The following is a 26,056-nucleotide window of genomic DNA, read 5'->3' as shown; positions in this document are numbered from 1 at the left end:
TAATATTCAGTATATTCTGTGTGTGTGTTTTTAAAATCTATTTTCTGTGGGGAAATAGGTACATGTAAAATACATAATGTAAGAAAGAGAAAGAGCAATTTATAGTAGCCAAAGACAGTTGTTTCATAGGATTCAGTTAGTATAAAAATGAAAGTAAATTTTATGTAGGGAAGATACTATCCTTATTTTTAAAAATTTTGTATGGATACATAAGATTTTACATACTCCTGGGGTACATGTGATACTTTCTTATATGCCAGTATATGTAATGATCAGGTTAGGGTATTTGGGGTTTCCATCACCTTGAGTATTTATCATTTCTATGTGTTGGGAACAATCAGGTTCTCTCTTTTAGCTACTATGAAATGTATAATACATTGCAGTTAATTCTAGTCACCCTATTCTGATGCCAAACATCAGAACTTACGCCTTCTAAGTATGTGTATGTACCCTGATCCGGTTTGGCTCTGTGTCCCCACCCAAATCTCATCTCAGATTGTAATCTCTGTGTGTCCAGGGAAGGGAGGGACCTGTTGGAAGGTGATTGGATCATGTGGGCAATTTCCTCCATACTGTTCTCATGATAGTGAGGGAGTTCTCACAAGAGCTAATGGTTTTAAAAGTACTTGGAAGTTGCCCCTTTACACTTCTCTCCTACCACTGTGTAAGGCATCCCTTGTTTCCCCTTAACCTTTTGCCATAACTGTAAGTTTCCTGAGGCTTCCACAGTCATAAAGAAATGTGAGTCAATTAAGCCTCTTTCTTCCATAGATTATCCAGTCTCTGTTATTTCTTTATAGCAGTGTGAAAACAGACTAATACAGAGAACTGGTATAAGTAGAGTGGAATACTGCTATAAAGATAACCTGAAAATATGGAAGCAACTTTGGAACTGAATAACAAGCGGAGGTTGGAACTGTTTACAGGGCTCAGAAGAAGACAGGAAGAATATGTTGGGAACTGGAATAAAGGTGACTCTTGTTGTGCTTTAGCAAAGAGTCTGGCCGTATTTTGCCCCTACCCTAGAGATATGTGGGACTTTAAATTAGAGAGAGATGATTTAGGGTATCTGGTGGAATAAGTTTTTAAGCAACAAAGCATTCAAGAGGTGACCTGGATTATTCTGAAAACATTCAGTTTTATGCATCCATGGAGAGATGGTGGGAAAAAAAATCAGAGCAAAAATACAGTAATAAGAAAGAGTTTGACCTTACTTTGAACCAAATTAAATAAACAATTAATACTGCATCACTGAAGAGAGGCATGTAAGTCTCGTTGTATATATATATTTTATTTCAATGTAGAGACAAGACCCAGTGTACATCTTTACATGCATGTGCATGCAAACAGACACATGAGTGCATGCTCGCACCCCACAGGCCCACCACAGTCATCGTCTTTAGTTCCATCTGGTGAACATGGGTCTCCACTTTGGTGAAATTATGTAATTGTTAACTTGATCTTATAGTTTTACAAACTTTTCAAAGTAAGGACATTCCAAGGATGAAGTAGTAAAATGGTCTGCATGAAGTGGTTTCTGGTGTGCATTGTAAAATTCAGGTATCACATTGAAAGGCTGTCAACAAAACAGGCACATGTAATTTTTCCCCCAAATTTAGAGTTTTTGTCAATCTTTATTAGTTATAAACATTGGAAGAATTACCTACATTTTATTACAGGATTATACTTTATATAAACATTTCTATATTGTTTTTAGGTATCCATGACTTATTTTAAAAATTCTACATCATTTGATTCACTTTTTTTTCGAGTGACACACACACAGGTATTTGTGGATGTGTGTGTGTGTGCATTTTAATTGAGATATTATTCAACTCCACCTTTTTTTGGTTCTCCTGGCATCTTAATATATATTAGGCATATTATTGTGGTATTTGCAGGATGTCTTCAGAACATTTTGTATGCTCAGAAACAAATACGAAAATCAATACAATCTCATTCTAATGATAAAAATAAATATTGTCTGCTCTTAAAATTACTTTCACCAATTAAGTCCCTCCCTTAGCTGCCTTTATTGTTTCCTTTGGCAGTTGCTATCTTCCTGGGTTTTCCTTTAGTAAAGAAAATACTGGCTGTAATCAGTTTTAGCGATTCCTGTGGTCTGATTACACTTTTGGATTGAGTTCTGGCTGAGTAGTTTGTTATGTATCTGGTATTTGCATTTAATGTTTACGGGGGCTTCACCTACAACAGTAGAAAAAGAAACACATCAGGATGGCTGCTCTTTGGCTCCTCCTTAACTAGGCCCTTTCTTCAAGCATTTTATATGACACTTGGAACGTTAGTGGGTTTCACAGCTGCAACGTTTAGTGGAAATAAACCCAAAGGAGCCATCTGCCCTCCCCACGCTGCCTTCTTTCAATTCCCTAGCAACTTCCCAGTAGCCAGCTGCCACAGAAACAATTGGAAACGCAAGACTCAGTGGACTGTAATGATTGTTATTCTCTGGGAAAGGAGGTTCTCTGATTTGGCTGAGAGATAAAGGATATTGGATGCACTTGATTCATCTGACTGTATCAATAATATCCAACTCCTACCATTTGCTTACCTGTTAAGATTTGATGGGAAAGGTCTTTTGGTTTCTAGGGATGAACTAGATGAAAACAAATTCAAAGATCAAGTCCTTGGCTTGGGAGTGGTGAGCAGAGAATTCGACTGAGGGAATGTCAGATTTTATCTTCTGTGCTGCAAATAATGTTGCCTGCTGATCTCAGCCTTGTCAGTGCATCCCAGGCAATAGATTGGCCCACCACTTTCCCCAGTCCTTTTCACATATGGGGAAAGCAGGTTCCATTTCACTGAGACCCATATGCTGAGAAGACAAAGGACCTGCTTCAGCCCTTGGAGCATCTGAGTACCCAACACTCCACTGAAGGGCACATGATGCCATCTTACAGTTCATCAGTTGAGCAGATAGCAAGCTGTTTTTGTAAATTTAGTAAATGAATTGTACTTTCTGCTAATAAAAAATTTAGAAAATTTATGGGGTTAAGGTTCTAGGAAGATAACTAAGATAAGAAGATTTGATAAAAACAATTGGCTTTAACCCATGATTTACCCCGCAGGTTAACTTTCTTTGGTCACCACATTTTTCTTACTTCTGGAAGTATCAACCATAAGTCAAGTTTGAAAATTACAGTTACATGTTCCTTATTAGAGGTCTATCATTTAAAAATAGAAATTCTCTCCATATCTTACAACCATGATAGTTTTCTTAAGCTTGGTCTGTTAGCAAAGTTGTCTCCCATCAATAATTGTGTAAAGAAACTTGTGCTTCTTTTAAACATTGAATTTAACAGAATTGTTAGTACATTATGATCTAATCATAGAGGGCATAGACAAAACAATCAGCCAAGCTTGGGGTTGGAATTGCATGACTAAGCATACTTGTATAGATATAAATAGGAGCTAAATGCATGAGTTAATATCCTATATTGCAGGAAACTGAGCATTCTATTAACCCATCTTATCTCAGAGAATATTTCTGGTTAGTTCTGGCCACCTTGCTACCAGTTATTTGGAGTATAGGCCTACATTCTCTTAGCCAAAATTTATAAATCTAAAAATCTCTGAAAATAAAAGTTTTTAATAGTTTGTAGTAAAGCAACATAACCAAAATTTAAATTGCATAAGGTTATTTATTTCACTAAGTATAAGTATTCTTCCTTTTCTTTCTTTTTTTTTTTGCTGCAGTTATATAGCATGTTTGATTACTGTCTGCTCTGTTAGACCTTGCTCCAGTTATTATATAATATGCATATGTGCATTATTTTATCTCTCCAAAATCTGAAAAATCATGAATTCTAAATTCCTATGGTCTCAAATGTTTTGGATAAGGAATTGTGGGCTTCTATTATTTTTCTCTGAGATTCTTCCCAAAGTAACTGGTGGTTTCCTACAAAATGCCATCTCCACTCTATATCTTTGCCTCCCATTGATTTAATACAGTTTAATCTGGCTTTTGCTACACTTTTTCCTTTGGAACTCTTCTTCCTATACCTCACTGCCAAGTTGAGTTCCCATGCTCTGGGTCACAGGTACTTGACTTGTCTGCAATCACTCTGCCATCAATGTCCTTCTTTCCTACCTCTCTCTCTCCATCCTCAGCCTCATATGACACTGCCTTCTCCTGATGGCCAATGGTCCCTCTTTCTCAGACTGCCCTACTTCTACATGCTTTCTGTATATTATTCTTTGGGTTTATTCTCAAAGTTTTCTTTTCCTTGTATCTTCTTTGGGCTGTCTGTCTTATTAACACAGATGCTTTTTTATTATGATGATTGCGGTAAAATATAAACAAAGATGTGGGATCTTTACGTAACATAGAATTTACCATTTTAAGCTTTTTGAAGGGTACAGTTCAGTGGCATTAAGTATGCTCACATTGTTGTGCAACCATCACCATCATCCATCTCCACAACTTTTTCAACTTCTTTAAATGAAAATCCATACCCACTGAACAGTAATGCCCCATTTGTCCTTTCCCAAATCCCTTGGCAACTGCTATTCTACTTTCTGTTTCTATGAATTTACCTATTCTGGGTTGGGTATATCATATAAGTGGAATCATGCAATATTTGTTCTTTTGTGACTGGCTTATTTCACTTAGCATGAGGACTTCAAGTTTCATCCATTTTATAGCATGTGTCAGAATTTCCTTTTTTAAGGCTGACTGATACTCCATTTTAGGTGTATACAACATTTTATTCATCCATTCATTATTTGATGGACACTTGGGTTGCTTCCATCTTTTGGCTCTTGTGAATAATGCTGCTGTGAACATGGGTATACAAATATCTATTCATGTCGTTGTTTTCAGTCAATTTTGGTATATACCCAGAAGTCAACACAGGTGCTTTAGACCATGATCTATACATTATGAGAGGTGGGGGATAGAACCTTGTGGCATAGGATACGCAGCCACGCATACTGGGGTCTTTACCAGACAGGGGACCACAAAAGGGAGGAAGAGCAAGTTGTTCTCTAATTCAGAATTGGGTAGGACAAAGGCTGATGCCAGAAAGTCTCTGTTCTGTAAGACTCCCTCTATAGTAGAGATAAAGTATATGCACCTGTATACAAAACACCTAGAGGAAGTGGCAGCAGAGATTATAAACTACAGAAATAAGGATGATAGTAAGAAGGGATAGGGTAGAATGCTCCGGGAAAAGAAGAAGGAAAAGGAAATGGTTCTATAGAGTTAAGAGCCCACCAAAGACTACTGGCTATATAGGGAACCTGTGTAGCCATTCCATGGAAGTCCTAATCAGTACCTGTTTCTTAGCCCCAATACTATCAATAATGTCTAGTGATGAAGTTGGATTATTTGAAAGATAAACTTTTGCTACATTTATTTTGTAAGCCTTCAGTAAAAGATAGAATTATACATTTTCAGAGGTGGCAAAAACATTAAAAAATAAAATGTTTTAAGGGCAGATGGATTGGGATCTTCCTAATCTTTTATATGAACTATTGAAAAATTTCCTGATTGTCTTGCCAGTAAAGTTCTTTGTTCAGTTCTCTTCTCTGTATTGCCAACCAAACATTCCCTACTTTAAATCTATCCCTAAACCTGCCAGTCCCCATAATCTCTGGTGGAAATGTAACTCTACCACATAGCATTATGGCCTTGCCTGTCTTTTTAGTTAAAATACTTGCCCTAATCACCCTCCCAACCACAGGAAACACTAATACCCTGTCACTTATTCTTCCTGATCTTCCATTTCTTTGCAGTTAACAGGATTGTTTTAAGAATTAAATGGCACTTAAAAATACTCAATTAGTGGTAGATAATGGTTATTTTGATGATGATGATGATGATAATCAAAGAAGAGGATGATAAAACAATATTTTATCTCTTACATGTGCTTCTGTATTAGTCTGTTCTCACACCTGAGACTGGGTAATTTACAAAGAAAAGAGGTTTACTTGACTCACAGTTCCACGTGTCTGGGGAGTCCTCACAATCACGGTGGAAGGAAAAAGGGGAGCAAAGTCATGTCCTCCATGGCAGCAGGCAAAAGAGAGTGTGTGCAGGGGAGCTCCCCTTTATAAAACCACCAGACTACTCACTATCATGAGAACAGCACAGGAAAGACCTGACCCCATGATTTAATTACCTCCCACCAGGTCCCTCCCAAGACACGCGGGAATTATGAGAGCTAAAATTCGAGATTTGAGTGGGGACAGAGCCAAACCATATCAGCTTCCTTTGGAAATAGAATGCTTTAAAAGGAATTTTTTGATGTGGCATATGATTGTGGAATCACCAGCTATTTAGAGAATATCTGAATGGCTTATAGTACTTAGGGTGTAAGAAAGGAGAAGGAGTTATAAAAAAGTATGAAATGTCTAACTAGCCATCACACTTACTTATTTTTATGTGTTTATGCATTTAGTTATATATTATGTTTAAGAAGCAAGAATTGGCTGGGCACGGTGGCTCACGTCTGTAATCCCAGCACTTTGGGAGGCCAAGGCGGGTAGATCATGAGGTCAGGAGATCAAGACCATCCTGGCTAACACGGTGAAACCCCGTCTCTACTAAAAATACAAAAAATTTGGGCGTGCGGGAGGGTGCCTGTAGTCCCAGCTACTTGGGAGGCTGAGGCAGGAGAATGGCATGGACCCAGGAGGCAGAGCTTGCAGTGAGCCGAGATGGTGCCACTGCACTCCAGCCTGGGCGACCAAGTGAGACTCTGTGAAAAAAAAAAAAAAAAAAAAAGCAAGAATTTCATGTATAAAATAGTAAAGAATGACTAAAATATTTGAAATCTAAATCTGTTGTTCTGAGTAAAAGTACTGCCACAAGTCCTGGTTATATTAATTTCCTATTGTGTATAACAAATTAACACAAACTTAACAGCTCAAAACAACACCTATTTATTGTCTCACAGTTCTGTAAATTAGAAGTCCAGGCAAACTCAACCAGCTTCTCTATTTAGGATCTCATGAGGCAAAATAAATATGTCAGCCAACTGGGCTGTCATCTACAGGCTCTGGGGACCAATTCACTTTCAAACTAATTCAGGTCCTTGGCAGAATTTAGTTCTGTTCACTTGTAGGTCTGAGGGCCTTGCTGGCTGTGGCCAGGTATTGCTTTCAGCTCCTAAAGACCACTCCCTGACCTTTATTCATGGCCTCCTGCCACTTCCAAGCTAGCAATGGCACATCAAATACTTCCAGTGTTTTAAATCTCGACTTCCTCTTGTTTGAGTGGATGGAGAGAACTTTCTGCATTCAAAGCGCTCATCATATTAGGCCTGGTCTATTTGAATAATCTGCTTATTATAAGGACAACTGAGTAGAAACCTTAATTACATGTGCAAAGTTCCTTTTGCCCTTTAATAATCACTGGAGGGCTATCCCATCATATTCAAAGGGGAGGGAATCACATAAGGATGACTGTCATTGGGGATTATTAGTAGAAGTCTTCCTATTACATTGGTGGTCAGGTAGGACAGTCCTACCTTTCTGGAGGTCCTCACTGGTGAGTGAGTCTATAGAAAGGAAGTGTGAAGAGATGAGAGAGCCTTTTGAGGTCACTGGGTGTGGTAATATGGTATTGAATTTTACAAGTGGCACTGGGGACCTAGGACTATAGTGAGGGTACCCTGAGCCTTGGTGGTTTCAAAACAAATCCTGACATGCCTGCTGGAGCATTAGTCACCCATTATTTGCCTAAGGCAAATAACCGTCATGTCCCAAGGGAAAATTGATGGCAGTTAAAATGTTTTGGTACTCTCATCTCTACTATATCCTTCCTCTCCAAAAAAATAACCAAAATAACTCTCATAGGACTTCACCCCTCACCCAGCACTTTATTCAGGAGACCATACCCCAATTTATCCTTTCCCAATACTCTTCCTCTTCCCAGGAAAAATTCCAGATCAACTCAGCAAGATATTGATCTGATTAAATTAATTGACACCAGAAGCATATAAATGACAGACTCAAATCTCTTCAAGGATATTATATCCAATAAGTAACTTAACCTACAATTAAAAGCATGAGGGACAAAGTCTACTTTTGAAATATTTTAAAATTTAAAAATAACATGCCTGGTGTAATAAATTTAAATAATGTGACATGATGAATGAAATTTTGAAATACTCAGAAGCAGTATAATTTTATAATTTTGTATATAATAGATAATTGTACAATTAATTAAATGTATTCTTTATGTTATACTTAAGAAACACTTGGCTGTGAATATCTACCTCTTAAATTGGTTGTAAATTGTATTTAGTCTTAGAGTGAGGTTAAAAATTAAAAATTAGTCATAGTAGATTTTTTTTTTTTTTTGAGACAGAGTCTCACTCTGTCGCCAGGCTGCAGTGCAGTGGTGCAATCTCAGCTCACTGCAACCTCCGCCTTCCAGGTTCAAGCAATTCTTCTGCCTCACCCTCCCAAGTAGCTGGGACTACAGGCATATGCCACCACGCCCGGCTAATTTTGTGTATTTTAGTAGAGATGGGGTTTCACCATGTTGGCCAGGATGGTCTCAATCTCCTGACCTCGTGATCCGCCTGCTTCGGCCTCCCAAAGTCATGGTAGATGTTACGCTGCTAGCGTGTGTTTAAGAAGAGGAAATTTTTAATAAATAGATACCTTATCAAGAAAACCCTAGTTTAAAATGTGTTGAAAATTAATGCATTCTTTGCTATCTTTACACATCTCAGCAACTTTAAACCTCCATGTGTTTCATTCCTTTTTTTTTCTTTCAGTTGTCCCCCGCCACACCTCTTTATTCCGTTTCTCTGGAGGTCAGTGGTCAGAATTAGACGTGAGGGTTCAATGTGGCCCAGCTGATAAATCCCAGCATTGCTGTGAATGTGCTGGAGGCTGTGGCAGAGCTGGGGTTAAGGTCATGATGGTTAGAGACTTTTTAAAAATGTATCCTATATACCCTTAAGGTACAGAAGGTTGATGTGACGCCAATCTAAGTTTGTTATCATATTAGGGCCTCTATATAGTACAAAATAAGCCAGGTCTTTGACATTCTATTTTATAGCTGAATTTATTATATCAACTACATTTAGGAATGAAGGTAAGTGCCTTTATCCCTAATTTAATGTTTTAAGACTCATTCCCTTTCCCCACCCTTCCATTATTTTCTAGTTAGCTAAATTTGATACCTCCAGGGCCCCTGTTTGTGGTGGGAACCCCCATCAGTTATACATTTCCTGGAGTAAGATGCAGTAACTGTGAAATGGTTTTGATAGAAAGGGGGCACTAGGTCGATCTCCATACATGTTTCTGAGCAAGGCAATGAACTTCATGAGTAACTGAAAATAAATGATAAATTGTATAACAGACCCAATGGTCAAATTTTTTGATTTGTGGAATTTGATTATAACTGTCAGTGGTTTTGTTGAAACCTGATTTTTATGAATTTGATTATCAAATTTGGTAGTGAGGTCATTTTTTAAAACTTACTCTGTTTCAGAGAGAGTCACTTTGAAATATTGTCTTCTTAATCACTTGCCCAATATCATAATAGATTCAGTTAGAAAATGCCTACCCAATATGGAAAAGACCTAATTCTATAATATGTCCACTCACATGTTCTTGCTATTAAGCTCTGTTCATTTAAATACAATTATTTGCTAAATAATTCCTATCCTATTATGTGATTAGTGATGAATATATATGCTTTTTTTTTTTTCTTGAGATGGAGTTTCACTCTTGTTGCCCAAGCTGGAGTGCAATGGCGCGATCTCAGGTCACTGAAACCTCCGCCTCCCGGGTTCAAGGGATCTCCTGCCTCAGCCTCCTGACTAGCTGGGATTACAGGTGTGCACCACCACGCCCGGCTAATTTTTTGTATTTTTAGTAGAGACAGGGTTTCGCCATGTTGGCCAGGCTGGTCTTGAACTCCTGACCTCAGGTGATCCACCCACCTCGGCCTCCCAAAGTGCTGGGATTACAGGTGTGAGCCACTGCACCCGGCCCTATATGCTTTTTTCACAATGAAATATATATGCTTTTTCCACAATCCAATATTAAGCAGAATATTTAATTTAAAATGTTTTCCTTTTCTATGAAACAAATTTGTTTGAGATTCATTGGTTTACAATATATGTGCTTTGGATGGTCTGGGAGAATTTTATGTTTCTATAGAAATGGTGTTTCTACAATGTTCTTCTTTGGAAAGACACCATGAGTTATAGTAAGTCAATTAGTCTCAAATGTATTTATGTATAATTTTAACATAAAGAAAATGTTTCTGTACAACATGATAAAGTGTTAATCCATCTGGGTGATGTTGTTTAGTCTTAATTTCCTCTTGATCATTTGCAGATGGATTCATCAAATGACTATGATTTCTTTTTAAATTATTTCTCTCCCTTTGAGCATAATAGCTATTCTTTTTTTTCATAGACTTAGTGGACCTAGTTAATTTGTAGGAGGAAGTGTGTAATTTAAAGCTATTCATACATTGATGTTAGTCTAGGATACTTTTGTTAATTTTGGAAAGTAAATGTCAATGGGAGTTGAAAACAAGTTTCTTTTCTTTTCTTTTCTTTTTTTGAGACAGTCTTATTCTGTCACCCAGGCTGGCTGGAGTGCAGTGGCATGATCATGTCTCACTACAGCCTTGACATCCCAGGCTCAAGCAATCCTCCCACCTCAGCCTCCTGAGTAGCAGGGACTACAGGCGTATACCACCATACCCAGCTATTTTTTGTAGAAATGGGGTTTTGCCACCTTGTCCAAGCTGGTCTTGAACTCCTGAGCCCAAGGGATTAGCCCGCCTCAGTCTCCCAAAGTGATGGGATTACAGGAGTGAGCCACCACTCCCAGCCAAAATAAAATATTTAAGTAGAAGACAGCAAATAATAAAATCATGCACAAATTTCAAGGAAAATAAAATCAAGGAAACAACTTCTGGCTGTTTGGAAGGGAATTGAAGTGTAGAATGTTATGGCTCCTTCTTCTCCTTCTTTAGGTAGATGTTTAGATCTTTTCCATCATTTGGGCAGATGTATAGAAGTGTGCTCTTTACTCTGTGCCTTGCTCTTCTACTGCATTTGAAGGCCGCATCCTTCACTCTACATGTCATGCTTTAAGACAGCCTGATATTGCAAGATCAGATCCCATAAGCGGTACATCACAAAGTGATTATTTGCTCTATTTAAGAACAAAACAAAAAACTGTAGATGCCTATAAATTTGACAATCCTAATGGGTTTACAACAGGGCTGTATTTTAGCAACATACTGATTTACAGCAGTTTCAGAATCTTCCTTCTTTCTTGTGCAGAAACTGCTAACAGGGGTTTATGCTCGTCTCCTGAAACAGCTCACTCCAAATTCACTTGGAGTGGCATTTTTTTTTTAATTGGCATTTAATCCTCACCTATGTGCTGCTAATGCTTAAGGCTTTGTGTCTCTGCTCTGATCTCTACCTGGAACTCCACATGCTGTCTATTTGGGCATCCTTAAACTTGGCCTTTACCGTAATAGAAACATCTCTGCCCCATTCTTATTAGGGCCCCTATTAGGTAGGAAGCAGTAGAAGTAAAGTTAATTTTATCAGAAAGTGGTGTTTATTATAAGGATTCAGGTGTGTATTTCAGACACTTTAGGGGTACTATTCCTTAGGAAGGATCTAGAAACAAAACTAGAAAGTTGTAAGTGCCCTCTCTCTCTCTCTCACTCTCTCCCTCCCTCCCTCCCTCTTTCCCCTTCTCCCCGTCTCTCCTCTCCCTCTTCCCTTTTTTTTCTCTCTTTTCTCTTCCCCTTTCTTCCTTCTCCATTTCTGTCTCTCTGTGTGCATTTTCTTATTTCCATCTCATCTTTAGACTAGCATCTTCTGTTCTGTAGTCCACGAAGCAAGAAATGGCTAGTTCACAGGTCAAGACAACACGTCACATTCAGAAACTGACTCGCTGTCTCCAATTACAAGTTCTTGTGCCATCAGGAGTGACCTGGCAACATTGCTGAAAGCTGGGACAGGCCTCAGGCTTGTGAATGGCACTTTTCGCAGTGTTGGCCTCTCCTGGGCTCTAGGGTCTAAGTTTATAGTGCATATTTCTGGCATTAAATCTTGTCACACTGAGACCCTCGTATGCTCTGATGCTTTATAGCCACCTCTTTTCACTGCCTCAGGGAAAGGATAAAATTCTTCAATTTCTTCGGTGAATATTTAGAAAGACCTGCTTTGTACCAAGCTCATGGAACACATACTTGCCAAAAAGAGTTTAGTATCTGTTGGGGAAGCAAGCAAATAAAGGACACCAATTACAAATGTGATAAGTGCTATAAAGTGAAGAAGCTGAGAGAGAAAACAGTACAAGATAGGGGAATCTATTTTAGAAAGGCTTCTCTGAGGAGAGGTGAGATTTTAAGCTAATACCTGAAGGATGTGCTAGAGCTAGCAGGAAAAAATTTGTTTGTTTTCAACAAAAGAAAAAGAAAATCTAATTTGTGAATAAGGGGAGGCTGACATGGGAGAAAGCAGAGCGGGGGTGAGACTATGACTTCTTGGTCAGGGAGTTTAGATTTAATCCCAAGTGCAGCGCCAGTTAAAAAAAAAATCACGAGCAGGTTGTTGATGTCATATAATCTATTAAGAAGTATTATCTAGCCTTTAATTTATGCCAGACCCCATTCTGGTGTACTGAAGAGGATTAAAAAATAAGTCAAATATATAATCCTGCTCTGAGTTTGATTGTAATGTAGCCTGTGAGGAAAGGCTGATTGAGAAGGTTCAAGTCTCAGGTAGGAAGCCCTGGGGGCCCAAGCTGGCCATATGCCCAGTGACCTCAGGCCTAGGTGTCAGGCAGACTCTAGTGCTTGGGGGCCAAAGAGGTTTGTTAATCAGCTCACAAGCAGCTGAGTGAGGACCTCTCTCATGTGACAAAGAGGGCTGTCATATAGCACAGCATTCACTGTGTGCCGAAACCTCTAAGCACTTGTTATATCTACTCAATTTAATCCTCAAGTAACTCCATGATGTAGGGATTATTATTATCCCCATTGTACAGATGAAGATATTCAGGCACAGAGATGTAAAGTAACTTGTCCAAGGCCACACAGCCATCAAAGGTAAAACAAGGATTTAACTACAGGACAGTCTGATGCCAGAGTCTGCCCCTAAACACCATGCTGTGATGATGTGTCCTTGTTGTCCCCCTGGACAGATAGAAAGAACATGGGCAGGGTTGCGCATGGGGTCATAGAGAAAGCTCTGGTTTTAAATGTAGTTGATTAGGTATGCTGTGGGTTATGCTGAATTGACAGGGAAAGCAGTGTGTACAAGTGAAAATCCTGTCAATATGGTTCTAGGGATCTGCAGAGATTATCTTGGCTGTTTCTTATATTTCTGTGTGCTGACTTTTCGGAAACTACGCAACTTTGGAAACTGATCTTTCCTTCATTTCTTATCAAGATGTTAATTGCTTTAAGCTATCTTTTCTTATGATTAGCTCTGGTCTCTAATGCACTATTATATAGTTTAAGATTAAAACAAATTATATAAAAATTCATATTAAATAATAGAAAAATACAAAATATTTACTGGAAAGCATTTTATACTATAAAGATTTTACTTACAATAGATTTTATAGAATATTTTTGGACACCTACTTTGAAGGAGGAAATGTAGTGTAACTTTCAGTAATGCTTAACTCACCTATGTCTCTGCACCTTTCCTTGTCATGTTCAGATTGATTCAAATGAATAATAAATATGAATTAACTCCTATTCTTGATGTACTATAATGAAATAAAATTCTAATTATCATTAAGTTTACTTTGGAAAGCAAAAGTACTCCTGAAATTGGAAGTTGAATTAAGCAATTTTGTAAACCTTCAGTTTCTTATATTTCTTTAATATCTGGAAACAGTAGCTATTCTGTATCTTGCCCAAGGCAGTATATTAGAGTTGCAAAGGCATCCCTTGTTGGAAATCTTCCTTGTAGTCATACCTCCCTTTTTGGTTATTTTTTTGCTATAGATGTTCTCTAATAGTTTAAATATATCTCTGAAGTTCTGTAAATTTCATAACTTTGGAGACATATTTAAGGAAGCATTCTGCATCATAAGTGATTTGTCATAGTGTATTAATCAGGGTCTAATCAGGAAAAAAAATGATGCAGTAACTTAAACAGAAAATTTAGTATAAATAATTGTTAACTATCATAAAGAATTTGAATATGAGAGATTGACTAGTAAGAAGAGAACTCTAAAGAATATAGGAATAGCAGATGTGAAGGATGACTCCTAGCCCTAGAACTTGAGATAGCTTGACCAAGAAACCAAGAAAGACCCCCCTCCACCCCCTAGGGCTAAGTTCCTGACCTTGCTAGAGAGGGTATGGTTATATGTATTGAATGGCAAAGAAGCTGCTATGGTGTAGTGCTGGTGGAGCTTTCCAGAAATATTCCCTCGCGGGTGCCAGAGAAAGCTGTCCATAGGGAGATGTCTTGCTGGAGGCGCTGTTACAAAACTGCCCAAAGAGTATGCCAAAGAAAGTGGTTGGATGCAAAGTGCTTCTAGCCCGGCCGTCATGTACTACAGACACCTGTACTGGGGAAGCCACTAATACTACTCCAAGAAAAGTACACCAGAACCAAGAAAAGAAAGCCTTTTCTTCTTCCCCTTCCCCTCCCCTTCCCCTTCTTCTTTCCCTTCTTCCCTTCTTCTTTTCTCCTCCTCCTTCTCCTCCTCCTCCTCCTTCTCCTTCTTCTTCCTCTTTTTTTTTTTTTTGAGATGAGGTCTCACCTTGTCACTGAGGCTATAATACAGTGGTATGATCACAGCTCACTGCAGCCTCGACTTTCTGGCTCAAGTGATCCTCCCACCTCACCCCCCAAGTAGCTGTGACTACAAGCACGTGCCACCATGTCCGGCTAATTTTTGTATTTTTTTGTAAAGATGGAATTTCTCCAATGTTGCCCAGGCTGGTCTTGAACTCCTGGACTCAGCTGATCCACCCATCTCGCCCTCCCAAAGTGCTAAGATTACAGTTAGGATGGGATGAGCTATTATACCTGGCCTTAACCCTTTCTTCTACTAGGTGTTTCCAGCACCCTCTGTCCACAGAGGTTAACATTTCACCAGCTGATGAATGAGAAAATATTTATCAAGCCCAAATTCATTTTCACAAAGCAAGCAGTGAAGGGTGAATTTGAATCTAAGAGGTAATAAATTGATAACTAGCACATGTGGGAATATCCATCCACTGTCAGAATTTTAACCAAGGTCTTTCAAAAGCTGCCATCCTGAACTTATTACAAAATTAACTTACTGCTTTGAACATGTAGTTTATTTATCTGTCTGTGTATATCTTTTACAGAAATTGATTGACTCTACCCACTCCTTATGTCATGTGTATGCCTTAATCAGTTCTTCAAAACAAAATATTCATTATTTTTTTAACTATTTTATAACTAATCCTGATAGAAACTCTTGTACACAAAACCGAGTGTCTAACATTTTTAGAATGAGAGATTTTTAGTTTTGGGTGGAAATAGCTTAGGTGTTACTTTAAATATTGCAGCTTATCAGTTTTCAGATGTTTCTTGCCTCTGCACTACCATTAGGTTTTAAGGAAGCTCTTGGGGACCTGGACTGAGTCATTCTTAAATACTATACATTGTCATCATCTGGCATGGTAGATGGTACATGGTAGCATAGTAGATGCTCAGACAGATTAATTATCTGTGCATGAATGAAAATGGATTACAACTACCTAAATTTGTAGATAAACTGTTTTCCTCACTAAAAAAATACAAGAAGTGTTGTATTTTGGTAAGACATTAGGTATACAATAAAACGTGCATATATAAAATGTATACATTTTGCATAAGGCACATAACAAATGTATTAAAATGCAATAAGTTCTTTCCCAATAATTCTCAAAATATGTAAACAATATCATAGTTTGAGGAGCCACAGAGAACCTGTGAGAAGAAAATATCCAGGATGATACCATATTCAAAGAGAGACTTCTCAGAAAGACAGTGAGTTTTACCACATAACACGGTTCCAAGTTCTGGAATGCAGTAGTTTTCAGGAAGCAGTAATAACTCTTATCTTTGGTTTGTGAAGCTTTTCCTATTGTCAGTCTTGAGAGGAAGGGTTTTCTTGATGTTGCTGTCAGCTTCATTTGTTGATCTATAAATCATTTTTTTCTCCCTGAGGTGTATCCTTCAGAAGATATATCAATATTTTTTTTCCTAATTTATAAAAATTAAAATCCCAGAATATCTAGCTGTTGCATACCATTGTGACAGACTTTGCGTTTATTCTTTTTTGAGACAGGGTCTCGTTCTGTCACCCAGGCTGGAGTGCAGTGGTGTGATCCTGGCTCACTGTAGCCTCGACCTTCTGGGCTCAAGAGATCCTCCTGCCTTAGCCCTACCTAGTAGCTGGGACTGTAGGTGCTTGCCACCATGCCTGGCTAATTTTTGTGTTTTTTTGTAGAGATGGCGTTTTACCATGTTGCCCAGGCTGGTTTCAAACTCCTGGACTCGGGCAATCTGCCCACCTCAGGCTCCAAAAGTGCTGGGATTACAGGCATGAGCCACCACACCCAGCCAGATAGATCAATCTTGGTGGAAAAAGAAAGCTTAGAAGAACAACATGTTTATAAGCTTGTATGATAAGGATGTTTATTTATGAATGTAGAAATGTTATAATAAAAGTATATTGTTAAGGGACTCGAGACTGAAGTTCTGCCTGTTATTTGAGCACAGTAACTGTTACTGATTCAGAATCCACAGTGCCAACTAATGGTAGTTTAGTTGTAATAAAAGAAGGCTATAGAAGAGTGGGAGAGAAATGAGGAAGGATAGAATAGTCATAATCTTCAAATATATCTACCAATCTTTTTATCTAAAGACATAGTGGCCTACAATTATTATTTCTATTTTCTTATTGTAATTAAGTTGATATTTTCTTAACAATATAAATAGTACATCTACTTCTTTCTCATTGGTAGAAAAGAATATGAAATGAAGTCTGTATTTAGGTATTGTTTATTAAATTAGTATTCCTTGGTGTCTTTATTCAGTAGGAGATAACCTATATATTTAATATAGTATGAATAATACAAATAAACTCATAAGAGACGGAACATGATTAATTCGTATTTATTGATATTTCACTGAGTGTATGGCATTGTATTTTATAAAAGCATTGAATTATTTGTGAATTGGTTTCTGATACTTTTGGTCTATTTTATACTTTTTTTTTAACTTTAAGTTGAACTTGACAGCACTCCTAAATTCTGAAACTGGAAGAATGACAGAGGCAAAGGATTTTTTTCCCCTTCTAATAACATAAGAAATAAAAGCCAAAGGATATAATCACAACAATACCAACAATAAAACAGCAAAGCCCTGTGGGGACACTTCGGTGAGGGAGGCAGTACACAAAGCATCCGTGTTCTTACTTGCTCCATTCATTTAAATTATGTGTTACCAATAGAAACATTTCAAGCCTGGAAACCCAGGCAAAGCACTGTGGGTTCTCTGTTGCTTGTGAGTTGGAACACTAGGGGACAGCACTAAAATATTCCATAGTTATGTGTTATTGATCACTTGCAACTGTATAATAAGTAAGAGATTTTACTATTAAAGACTATCGAATCTCCTGTTGATTTCAGTGGATGAAGAAGTGCAAAGAGGAAGATGAACTTTTCAAATCCATAAGTTCAGCCTTTATGAGCAAGTGTTTTGAATAATTTAGGAAAAGCTCCCAGGCTATTTTTCAGCTGCAAGATACTAAGGCACGATAACTTAAAGGATTGTGATTCTTCTGCTAAAAAGTGTTTGTTCTGTCTTATTCTGTTGGGGTAAATATTTTCCTGACATTTTTACCTCTAATCTTGTTTTCCAGGCACTTTGGAAAGACATGAGACAGGAGAAAGAGCACGAATTATTCTTAATTGTTGTGATGATTCACAGCTTGTGAAGTCTGTACTTCCCATTGCCTCAGAGACACTTAAGCACAAAAGTATAGAACAAAGATCCTCCAGCCCCTACCAGCTTGGGCCATTACCTTGCCCTGGTCTGCAGGTGGAGTCTTCATGTAAGGTAAGTTCAAATCAAGCTGTTGTTCACAAAGAACATTATCAACCGAATAAGAAGTTATATGCATTCATAAATACATGGCACTTAAGTATCAGCACGAAAACAAGAAGTAAGAGACTGCTGCATCTACCAAGTAATCTTGGGTGAATCAGTATAACTTTTTGAGTGACTATTATACTTACTCTGGCATGATTTTTGACAAAATAGGTTCTGGCTTATCAAAATTGAGTCAATTTTATATTAACCCTTGAATCCTAGGTGATTTAACATAAGGAAGGGAAAACATTTATATTCTGTAGTTTGGATATATTTTTATTTTTCACTTGAGAGTATCTGACCTCTTTAAAATGCTGATTGAAAATAAACAAAAAAAAAATCAGAAAAACTAGATCACAGTATGGATAATTCTTTTGATATAACCAGTATCTGTAGGATCACTAACTCTCTAGGATTCCAAGCCTCAGTGAATACACAGTGATGGAGTTGGCATTTATTCTCATAAACCAAGTCAACCAGCTTAGCAGAAATTTGGACTAGCTTTATTGTTTTTTACTTCTAAATATGATATAGTAATTTAATCTGATTTCTTTAAGGGATTATTTTCCATCTTTTTGTATTTTCACCTCCAAATTATCCCCTCAACATACTGTTGTAACTATGCCATTTATATGTACATATCAAATGTATTTTTTCATATAAACATATTTTCATCGTATTAATATGTAACTTTTATTATTAATGGCTGCATTATGCTCTATGTGGTGTGTCTATCATTGCTGGTATAAATTGTTTCTCTATGTCTTGATATATGGCTTGGTTTTTATGTTTCACTTTTAAAAATAACACATCTATGAACCTAAAACTTTTTTCATGTAGATTATTTAAAGGATATATTTTTGGAAGTGGGATTGCTAAATCAAGGTTTTGCTGATTTTTAATTACATATTGTTCATCTTTTCTGTTATTTTAATGGTATTTTGAAGGCTAGTAATATACTATTAATAAGGACTTAGAATAAGACCTTATTTTATCTCAGGTGTATGTATATAGTTAGGCAAAAGAATGTGTCATCATCAAGAAAGGCCAATGGGCCATTAAAGCCATGCCTCAAAGCAGTAGAGTTGGGGCAGGGGTGCTAGCATGTAATCTTTAGCTTTTTAGGTTTAGAGGACTGATTTAGATTTCGCAAGTGAGTCTAGGATTTGTCAACCTTGTGAGAACTGAGTCACACTAACTAAATACCTAAAAAATGAATATATAAACTAGAATGACAATTCTTTAATTGGCATTCTGGTTATCGCTTGGTACATTCTCACTGTAGCAAATCTGAGGCCAGGGGAAATTGTAATACAGGGTCCCTTGATGGGAATGGAGTCAGAGCCCAGAGGATATTCATTCACTGAGCTCTGAGAGTTGAATGTAGCCAATGCTTTCAGCCCAGCAGAGTACCATCTCCCTTGGTCAAAGCTAATAATGCATGGAAACATTTCTGAATTTTGTATTTCTCTTCTTAAGACTCCATTTAGAACACCTGCTTTTGTTTGTACTTTCCTCCTTCAGATATTGAAACCGGTGATTAGGTGACAGCTTTTTTTCTTTTCTCATTTAATCCATTGTCTTTAGGTTTTTAAAACCTATTTTTCCTATTCTTAACTTGAAAAGGTCATTTTTCTAAGGACAGTTATAGAGATGCATTGAAACTTCAACATTCACAGCTGAACATAAAGTGGGAAATTGAATCACACTGACAGTCTTAGGTATCATAAGGCTATAGTGAATAAAGCCCAGTGAGTGAGCTGAGCCAGCTGCCAAGCACCCCCATCTTGATGTGTCTTTGTTGCTCACTATTCATAACAGAGTTAGCATCTTATAGTGGAAATTATATGTTAGAGTAGTAGCTGAGAACCGGGGGAATGTATCTTGACCTATGCGTTTCAGATGTCTGGGGTTTGCAGGAGCAAATCTCATTCATCAAGTGTCATTTTTACTAATTTAACTCCCAGAAGGTAAACTGACCGATATTTATTTCACTCTCTTGAAGAGCTTCATAGCTACTCTTTAGGTAGTGGTAATAATACATATAGATTTCATTTTCTTTATATAATTTTGTTTCTTCCTTGACTTCAAGAAGCAATAAAATGCCAGAGTCTTGTTTTCCTACTTATAGGCTGATTTCAACTTTATTTTCTTGCTTTTGCCCCTTGCCTTAGATGACTACAATTTCAAACTTTCATTCTTTGCATTCGGACATAAACTGAATTGGACAGGACTATCACCTTCTTTGTCCTACATACTATACTTCTCTTATTATTGAATTTAGTGCTAATTAGAACAATATTTATTTGTGCTTCTCCTAAGTTATATCTTTTTAATTTATGTTCTGGGTATCTTCAATGTCTATTATACACTTTTTCTCTTAGTATTTCATCCTGATAGAGTTAGGCTGTTGAGATTGTTTTATTTATTTATTTATTTTTAGAGGCAGGGTCTTATTTTTAGAGATGGTGCCACTGCACTCCAGCACAATCACAGTGCAGTGGCACGATCATAGCCCACTACAGATTTGAACTCCTGGGCTCAAGCAGTTCTCTCAGCTCAGCCTTCCAAGTAGTTGGGACTACAGGTGCACAACACCATACCTGGCTAAATTTAAAAAGTTTTTCTATTACAGGCAAGATCTCATTTTGTTGCCCAGGCTGGTCTCAAACTCCTTGCCTTAGGTGATCCTCCTGCCTCAGCCTCCTGAGTCTCTGGGGTGAGAGGTGTGAGCCACTGTACCTGCCAAGGTTGCTTTATCTTAGTCTTCTTTAATTTACAAATTTGATAAGTATGAAATGTTATGGGTGCTTATAAGTTTCCCATTCTCCTTGTTACTAATACGGTAAAATGCTTCATGAGTTTTCTTAAGAAAAAAATTAATTTTAAGAAACCAAGTTTGAATCATACTCATATGTGGAAAAAATGAGGGACAGTATGCCTGTGAAATTTAAAACTGTTAAAGGTTACTTTGTATTTCAGGATTTTTTTGTGTGTGGATTTTAGTAAGACACAGGTGAAATATTCTCCAACAATAGAATGAACTGTTTAAACAGGGGACTAGCAGCGGAGCTTTTTGTGTTTGGCAACATTTGGACTTTATTAGAATGGTGTATTTCTTTTTTCTTGTTGTATTTGAAGCAAGTGCATATAGATCTGGGGAAAAGTTTACAAGAGAAAAACAAATACAACAAAACATTTTGAAAATAATTCCAATTTGAAATGCTAGAGGAGTTGAATTTGTGCTGCTAGACAAACAATATCTCTGGTATAGGAAAGGAAGGCCAGAGTCATAAAGGATTTAAAGGAATACAATATCATATTCATGATGGGGAACTGCTTTTCTTAGATTTATCTAAGGATAAGACAAGATAGAACCTGTTTAAATTGCAATGGAAGGAATTTGGCATCAAAGTAGGGAAAAAACAACCACCCTAAAATCATCTATATATTGCAGAAATCTTTGTAGCTTCATGATATTTTAAGGGAAAAACACCTATTTTGTTTGTTGGTTGGTTAGTTGCTTTTAAATTCTTTTTCTGCATTTCTTGTCTGTAAAATGAATAAAAGGGTAAAGTGGATTATTATTTGGGGCCCATTGTAGTATCCTGGAAATGTCTTTTCTTTAAAACTGATTTTCTGTAGAATAGGTCTCCCAGCAGCTCCTTGTGGTTTGCTTTTCTAGAGCTTCACTGTCTAAAATGGTAGCCATTAAACATTTGTAGCTACTGAGTATTTGAAGTGTGGTTAGGTACTACATGTTAAATTCTATTTTGGTTATGTAGAATTAAATGAAATATATTATTAAAATTAATCTCACCCATTTCTTTCTCCTTTTTTTAATGTATCTACTAGGCAATTTAAAATTACAAATGTGGTTTTCATTCTATTTGTATTAGACAATGATGAACTAGACCAGGGATAAGTATTTTTCTTTTTTGTAAAGGACCTGCTATGATTTGGATATTTAACCTCTCCAACCTTACGTTGAAATTTGTTCCTCAGTGTTGAAGAAGGGACCTAAGGAGAGGTCTTTAGGTCATGGGGCATATCCTTCCTGAATAGATTAATGTAAGGGTGGGAGTACATGAGCTCTATCAGTTTCCAGGAGCATTGGATGCTAATAAGAGCTCCTCCCTCTCCTGTCTCTCTTGTTTCCCTTTTCACCATGTGATCTCTGCACACATGGCTCTGGTTCACCTTCTGCCATGAGTGGAAGAAGACTGAGGCCTTCACCAGATGTCCTGTCTTCCAGCCAGCAGAATCAGGAGCCAAATAAAACTCTTTTCCTTATATATTACTCAGCATCAGGTATTCCTTTATAGCAACAGAAAACATAGGCTTAGAAAGGACCAGATAGTACATATTTTTGGCTTTGCAGGCCAGAATTTTGCTGCTATGGGTACTCAACTCTGCTTTAGGAGCACAGAAGCGACCATAGACAATTCTTCAACAAGGGTGGTTGTATTCCAATAAAAACATTATTTACAAAAACAGGCAGTGGACTAGAGGTGATGCACTGGTTGTCGTTTCCCAATTTATGATCTAGACAGTCTACTGGACTTGGAGATCATGAGGTCTGAGGAGAAATTGGCAAAATAGTCAACACCTCCCTTTTCCCTCCATATCTGTATTTTACATGAAACAACTTATCCCAACCTCTGCACTGTGTGGAATGTAATCCAAAAGAGCTTATATCAAGTCTAACCTGTGACAGAAACCGGGAACTCATATGTGTTTGGAAAACCACCCTTTGTAGAGAAACAAATTTGTAAGTAATGGCTCCCAACTTAGTTGGAATTTTTTTAAATGGAATTTTCTTTAAATAACGCACTTATATGTGCATCTTTATCTAAGCATATAAAATTGATTATAAATAAAGACTGCACTGCATTATTTACATTTTAGTTGAGCTTTCTAGACATATGGTTATATATATTTTTAACCTTTAGCTGACCTTATGGTGATATGTCTCTGGTACCATTTGCTGAAAATTTTTATTAGAGTTTTATTCTGATACCTCTTGTAAAAAACAGCTGATGTATTGGTAGACCACCAATTGAAAACTTGATCCCACTACTACCTATCACCTTATCAGAATGAAAGTTAGTTCTTTTATATTTTATGACACAAAAAATAACCAAAATAGAATTAGTATAGTTTCTAAATTGTGAGACTGGAAAATATCATCTGAAAATATACTTGTAAAAGTATTAAATAATAATTCATCATGGCAATACTACATGTTACCATGGTTTTTATTAAACTATCTTTATTTTAATATTAAACTTGTATAACTATAAAAAAAGAACAAATATTTATTTTAAAACAATAAATTGCATTATATAGGGCTAAATCATCCATATAGAATGAAAATTTTACCTTTTTGATTAGTAAATTTTTGATTTATTCTTTTTAACAAAATAAGCAGCATAGAACTATTTTTCTAGTGTGGAAAATATTTTATATCAATTTTTTATAATTTTAAAAGAAAATAAATAGATTTTTATTTTACATTTCAAACACTTGATGAACAGTCATTTTCCTCTGTAAACATTGGATTAAGATTTCTGTCTTAAGTATTTTGATTTGGTGAATCTCAACTTAAAACTGTAGTACCTAAATGATAATATCCAGCCTAGGAAGATGGAATAAAGAAATAAACGTTAGGGGAGAAATTTACAAGGTCATTTGCTTTTTGAACACATAAAGTGATGCAAGTTTTTGACAGTGTATAACTGTTTACCATAAGAGTTTTATAGATAATTTTATGTACTGTAAGTTAAATAAAAATTTCTGTAATATCTAATCCTTTTTTTTTTTATAACTGCCTTATGAAGAATTTCCCTTTTCTCATTTTGTGGCATGAGTTTAAACTTTTTTTGTTTTTAAAATATTACCTCAATCACGAAGAAAACTATGAGGAATATGTCACAGCTTTGTTTCAAAACTAATTTAGAAGGTCTGAGTGACTATGAAAAGTAGAAAATGCACCATTAAATGACTCCAGCTGTCCACCTCGCACCCAGAAGCAACTCCGAATTTCCTCACAGGACTTCAAAGCCTGGCTTGTATCTAAACATTCGTTGGCCATGTAAATCAGAGGCACAAAAGGAGAATGCTCCTATTTCATGGTGCGAGGCTAGCTTAAGTCTGGCTTTGTGCAGCACGTGCCGGTGGGGAGTGCCAGCAACAGAAGGACTCTGTTCTGACTCGTGTGACAAATGTAGTTAACACCGGATCCATATTAATGTTGTCAAGTTCCCTCGATGTATTTAAACAGATTTTAATTATTTTCAGCGTCCACAGGCCTGAAATATATAGCCTAATAGTTCTTCAAAGAAAGCTTACTTAATGTGTGAATGTAAAACCTCTCATAAAAATGAAACTTTTATATTGGCCTTAGTCATTGACATAGGTTATTCATCAAGTCAGCAATTTGTGTGGCAAAGTGCCATTTGAATAGTGTATTGTTAGGATACTTATGGTCCACTTGACAAGGGCTCTTGCTGTAAATAGTGCAATTTGACTCCAGCTGTTAAAGAGTGGCTTTGACAGCAGCCAAATAGAATGGAGATGCCTTACTGCACTGCTGAAAAATCAATATTGGGTTCTTGTTCATAGTAACCTGTTCTTTTCTCTTCTGTAGATTTATAAACGACTATTAAGGGTTTATAAGTGGAAGTTTAAATATTATTTTAACTGTAATTCACTTTAAGTTTCAAATTAAGACTTGTGATAAAGGGTACAAATGGAGAGTTTTCAGATATTATTTCCAAACCCTGGCTCATGTTTAGTCACAATTACAGTTAAGTTTAATTTGGATTCTCTAGCTTCAATAGAAAAGAATTTGTGTAAAACATGGACACAAAATTGTGTGCCTATTGTATATTGCCAGCCCAATTATTTCTTCTTTTTGATTTTCCTTATCAATTTATCTTCTGTGTCCCTCCCCTCTTCTCTGTGTGTATACCTTTTTGTATAGATGGCAGAGTTCTTTGTGGCTGTGCCCATAGCAACACCCACAGATGTTGACAGCCAGTCATGTCCCCAGTGTTGTTTTCCTAAAGCAGAGTCTTGCTGGTTTTGAAGAATTTTCTAAGCAATTTTCAGCACTACAAGGTTGCTATGATACCTGACTGGCGGTAATAGATATTGAATCTGCTAATTACAGTAACTACACACAGGGCTATTTTTTGATTGGGTTTCTCTACCATTGCGAGCTGTTATGTTCAAGATACAGAGAGGAAGTGAAGTTATATATTTAAGATGAGAAAAAAAATGCTCCAAGGTAAAGTCTTGAAATGTAAAAAAATTTCCAGGTATAAAAACCTTTTAGCTGACTATTGCTTTCCCAGGACTACAGATATAATTTATTTAAATCATTTCTAGTTTTGGCTGAGTTTGATTTTTAGTTTTTATTGCTGTTCCTGAGAGGACATAAGTCCTCATCTAAAGTGTACTGAGCAGGATTTGAAAAAGCTGCATTTTTTAACATGGAAAATGCCAGTATAATGTGTACTTTCTCAAATGCCTTTTTCAATGAAGTCAGCTGTTAAAATAGCTATCTTCCTATTACTAATCAACTCTGCATTTATTGAATTTATGGCTGAGATAGCAACTGAAAATTCATAAAGCTGATAATATAATTGTGAGCGAAGACCTTTAAGGCTCATTCAAGGTCGGCGTTGTTGTTTTTATAATTGCTGATAGGCAACCGTGATTTCTACCAGAGAAAAGGTTGGTTCTGCTTTGGGTTTAGCTGGTTTCAAAAAATGTTTTCTCTTCCATTATTTCTAAAGTAAGATTTTTCACTGAATAAATATTTATATCATTTATTTAGTACTAAACTTAGCTTTAGATTTATTTCAGTTTCTCTCCCCCTACAATATTTCATTAACCCTATAAGAGACATAGAAATCTAAGATTATAACTTTCTTCTTGGATTAAATACTCCG

At 36.7% G+C, this 26,056-nt stretch overlaps 1 protein-coding gene across 2 annotated transcripts in view; it reads left to right on the top strand.

Annotated features, from left to right (window-relative positions):
- WDR72 (WD repeat domain 72) overlaps nt 1-26,056 on the top strand; it is a 247,152-nt gene that overhangs the window by 77,194 nt on the left and 143,902 nt on the right. For both annotated transcript variants that reach the window (XM_003827853.6, XM_008953180.5), the window contains one exon: nt 17,869-18,065. In XM_003827853.6, coding sequence (XP_003827901.4) covers nt 17,869-18,065 — 197 coding nt within the window. The remainder of the gene's footprint in view (nt 1-17,868; nt 18,066-26,056) is intronic.

Source organism: Pan paniscus, chromosome 16 (assembly GCF_029289425.2).
Source record: "Pan paniscus chromosome 16, NHGRI_mPanPan1-v2.0_pri, whole genome shotgun sequence".
In the NCBI taxonomy this organism is placed as follows: Eukaryota; Metazoa; Chordata; class Mammalia; order Primates; family Hominidae; genus Pan; species Pan paniscus.
This window is presented reverse-complemented; position numbering and strand designations above follow the sequence as displayed.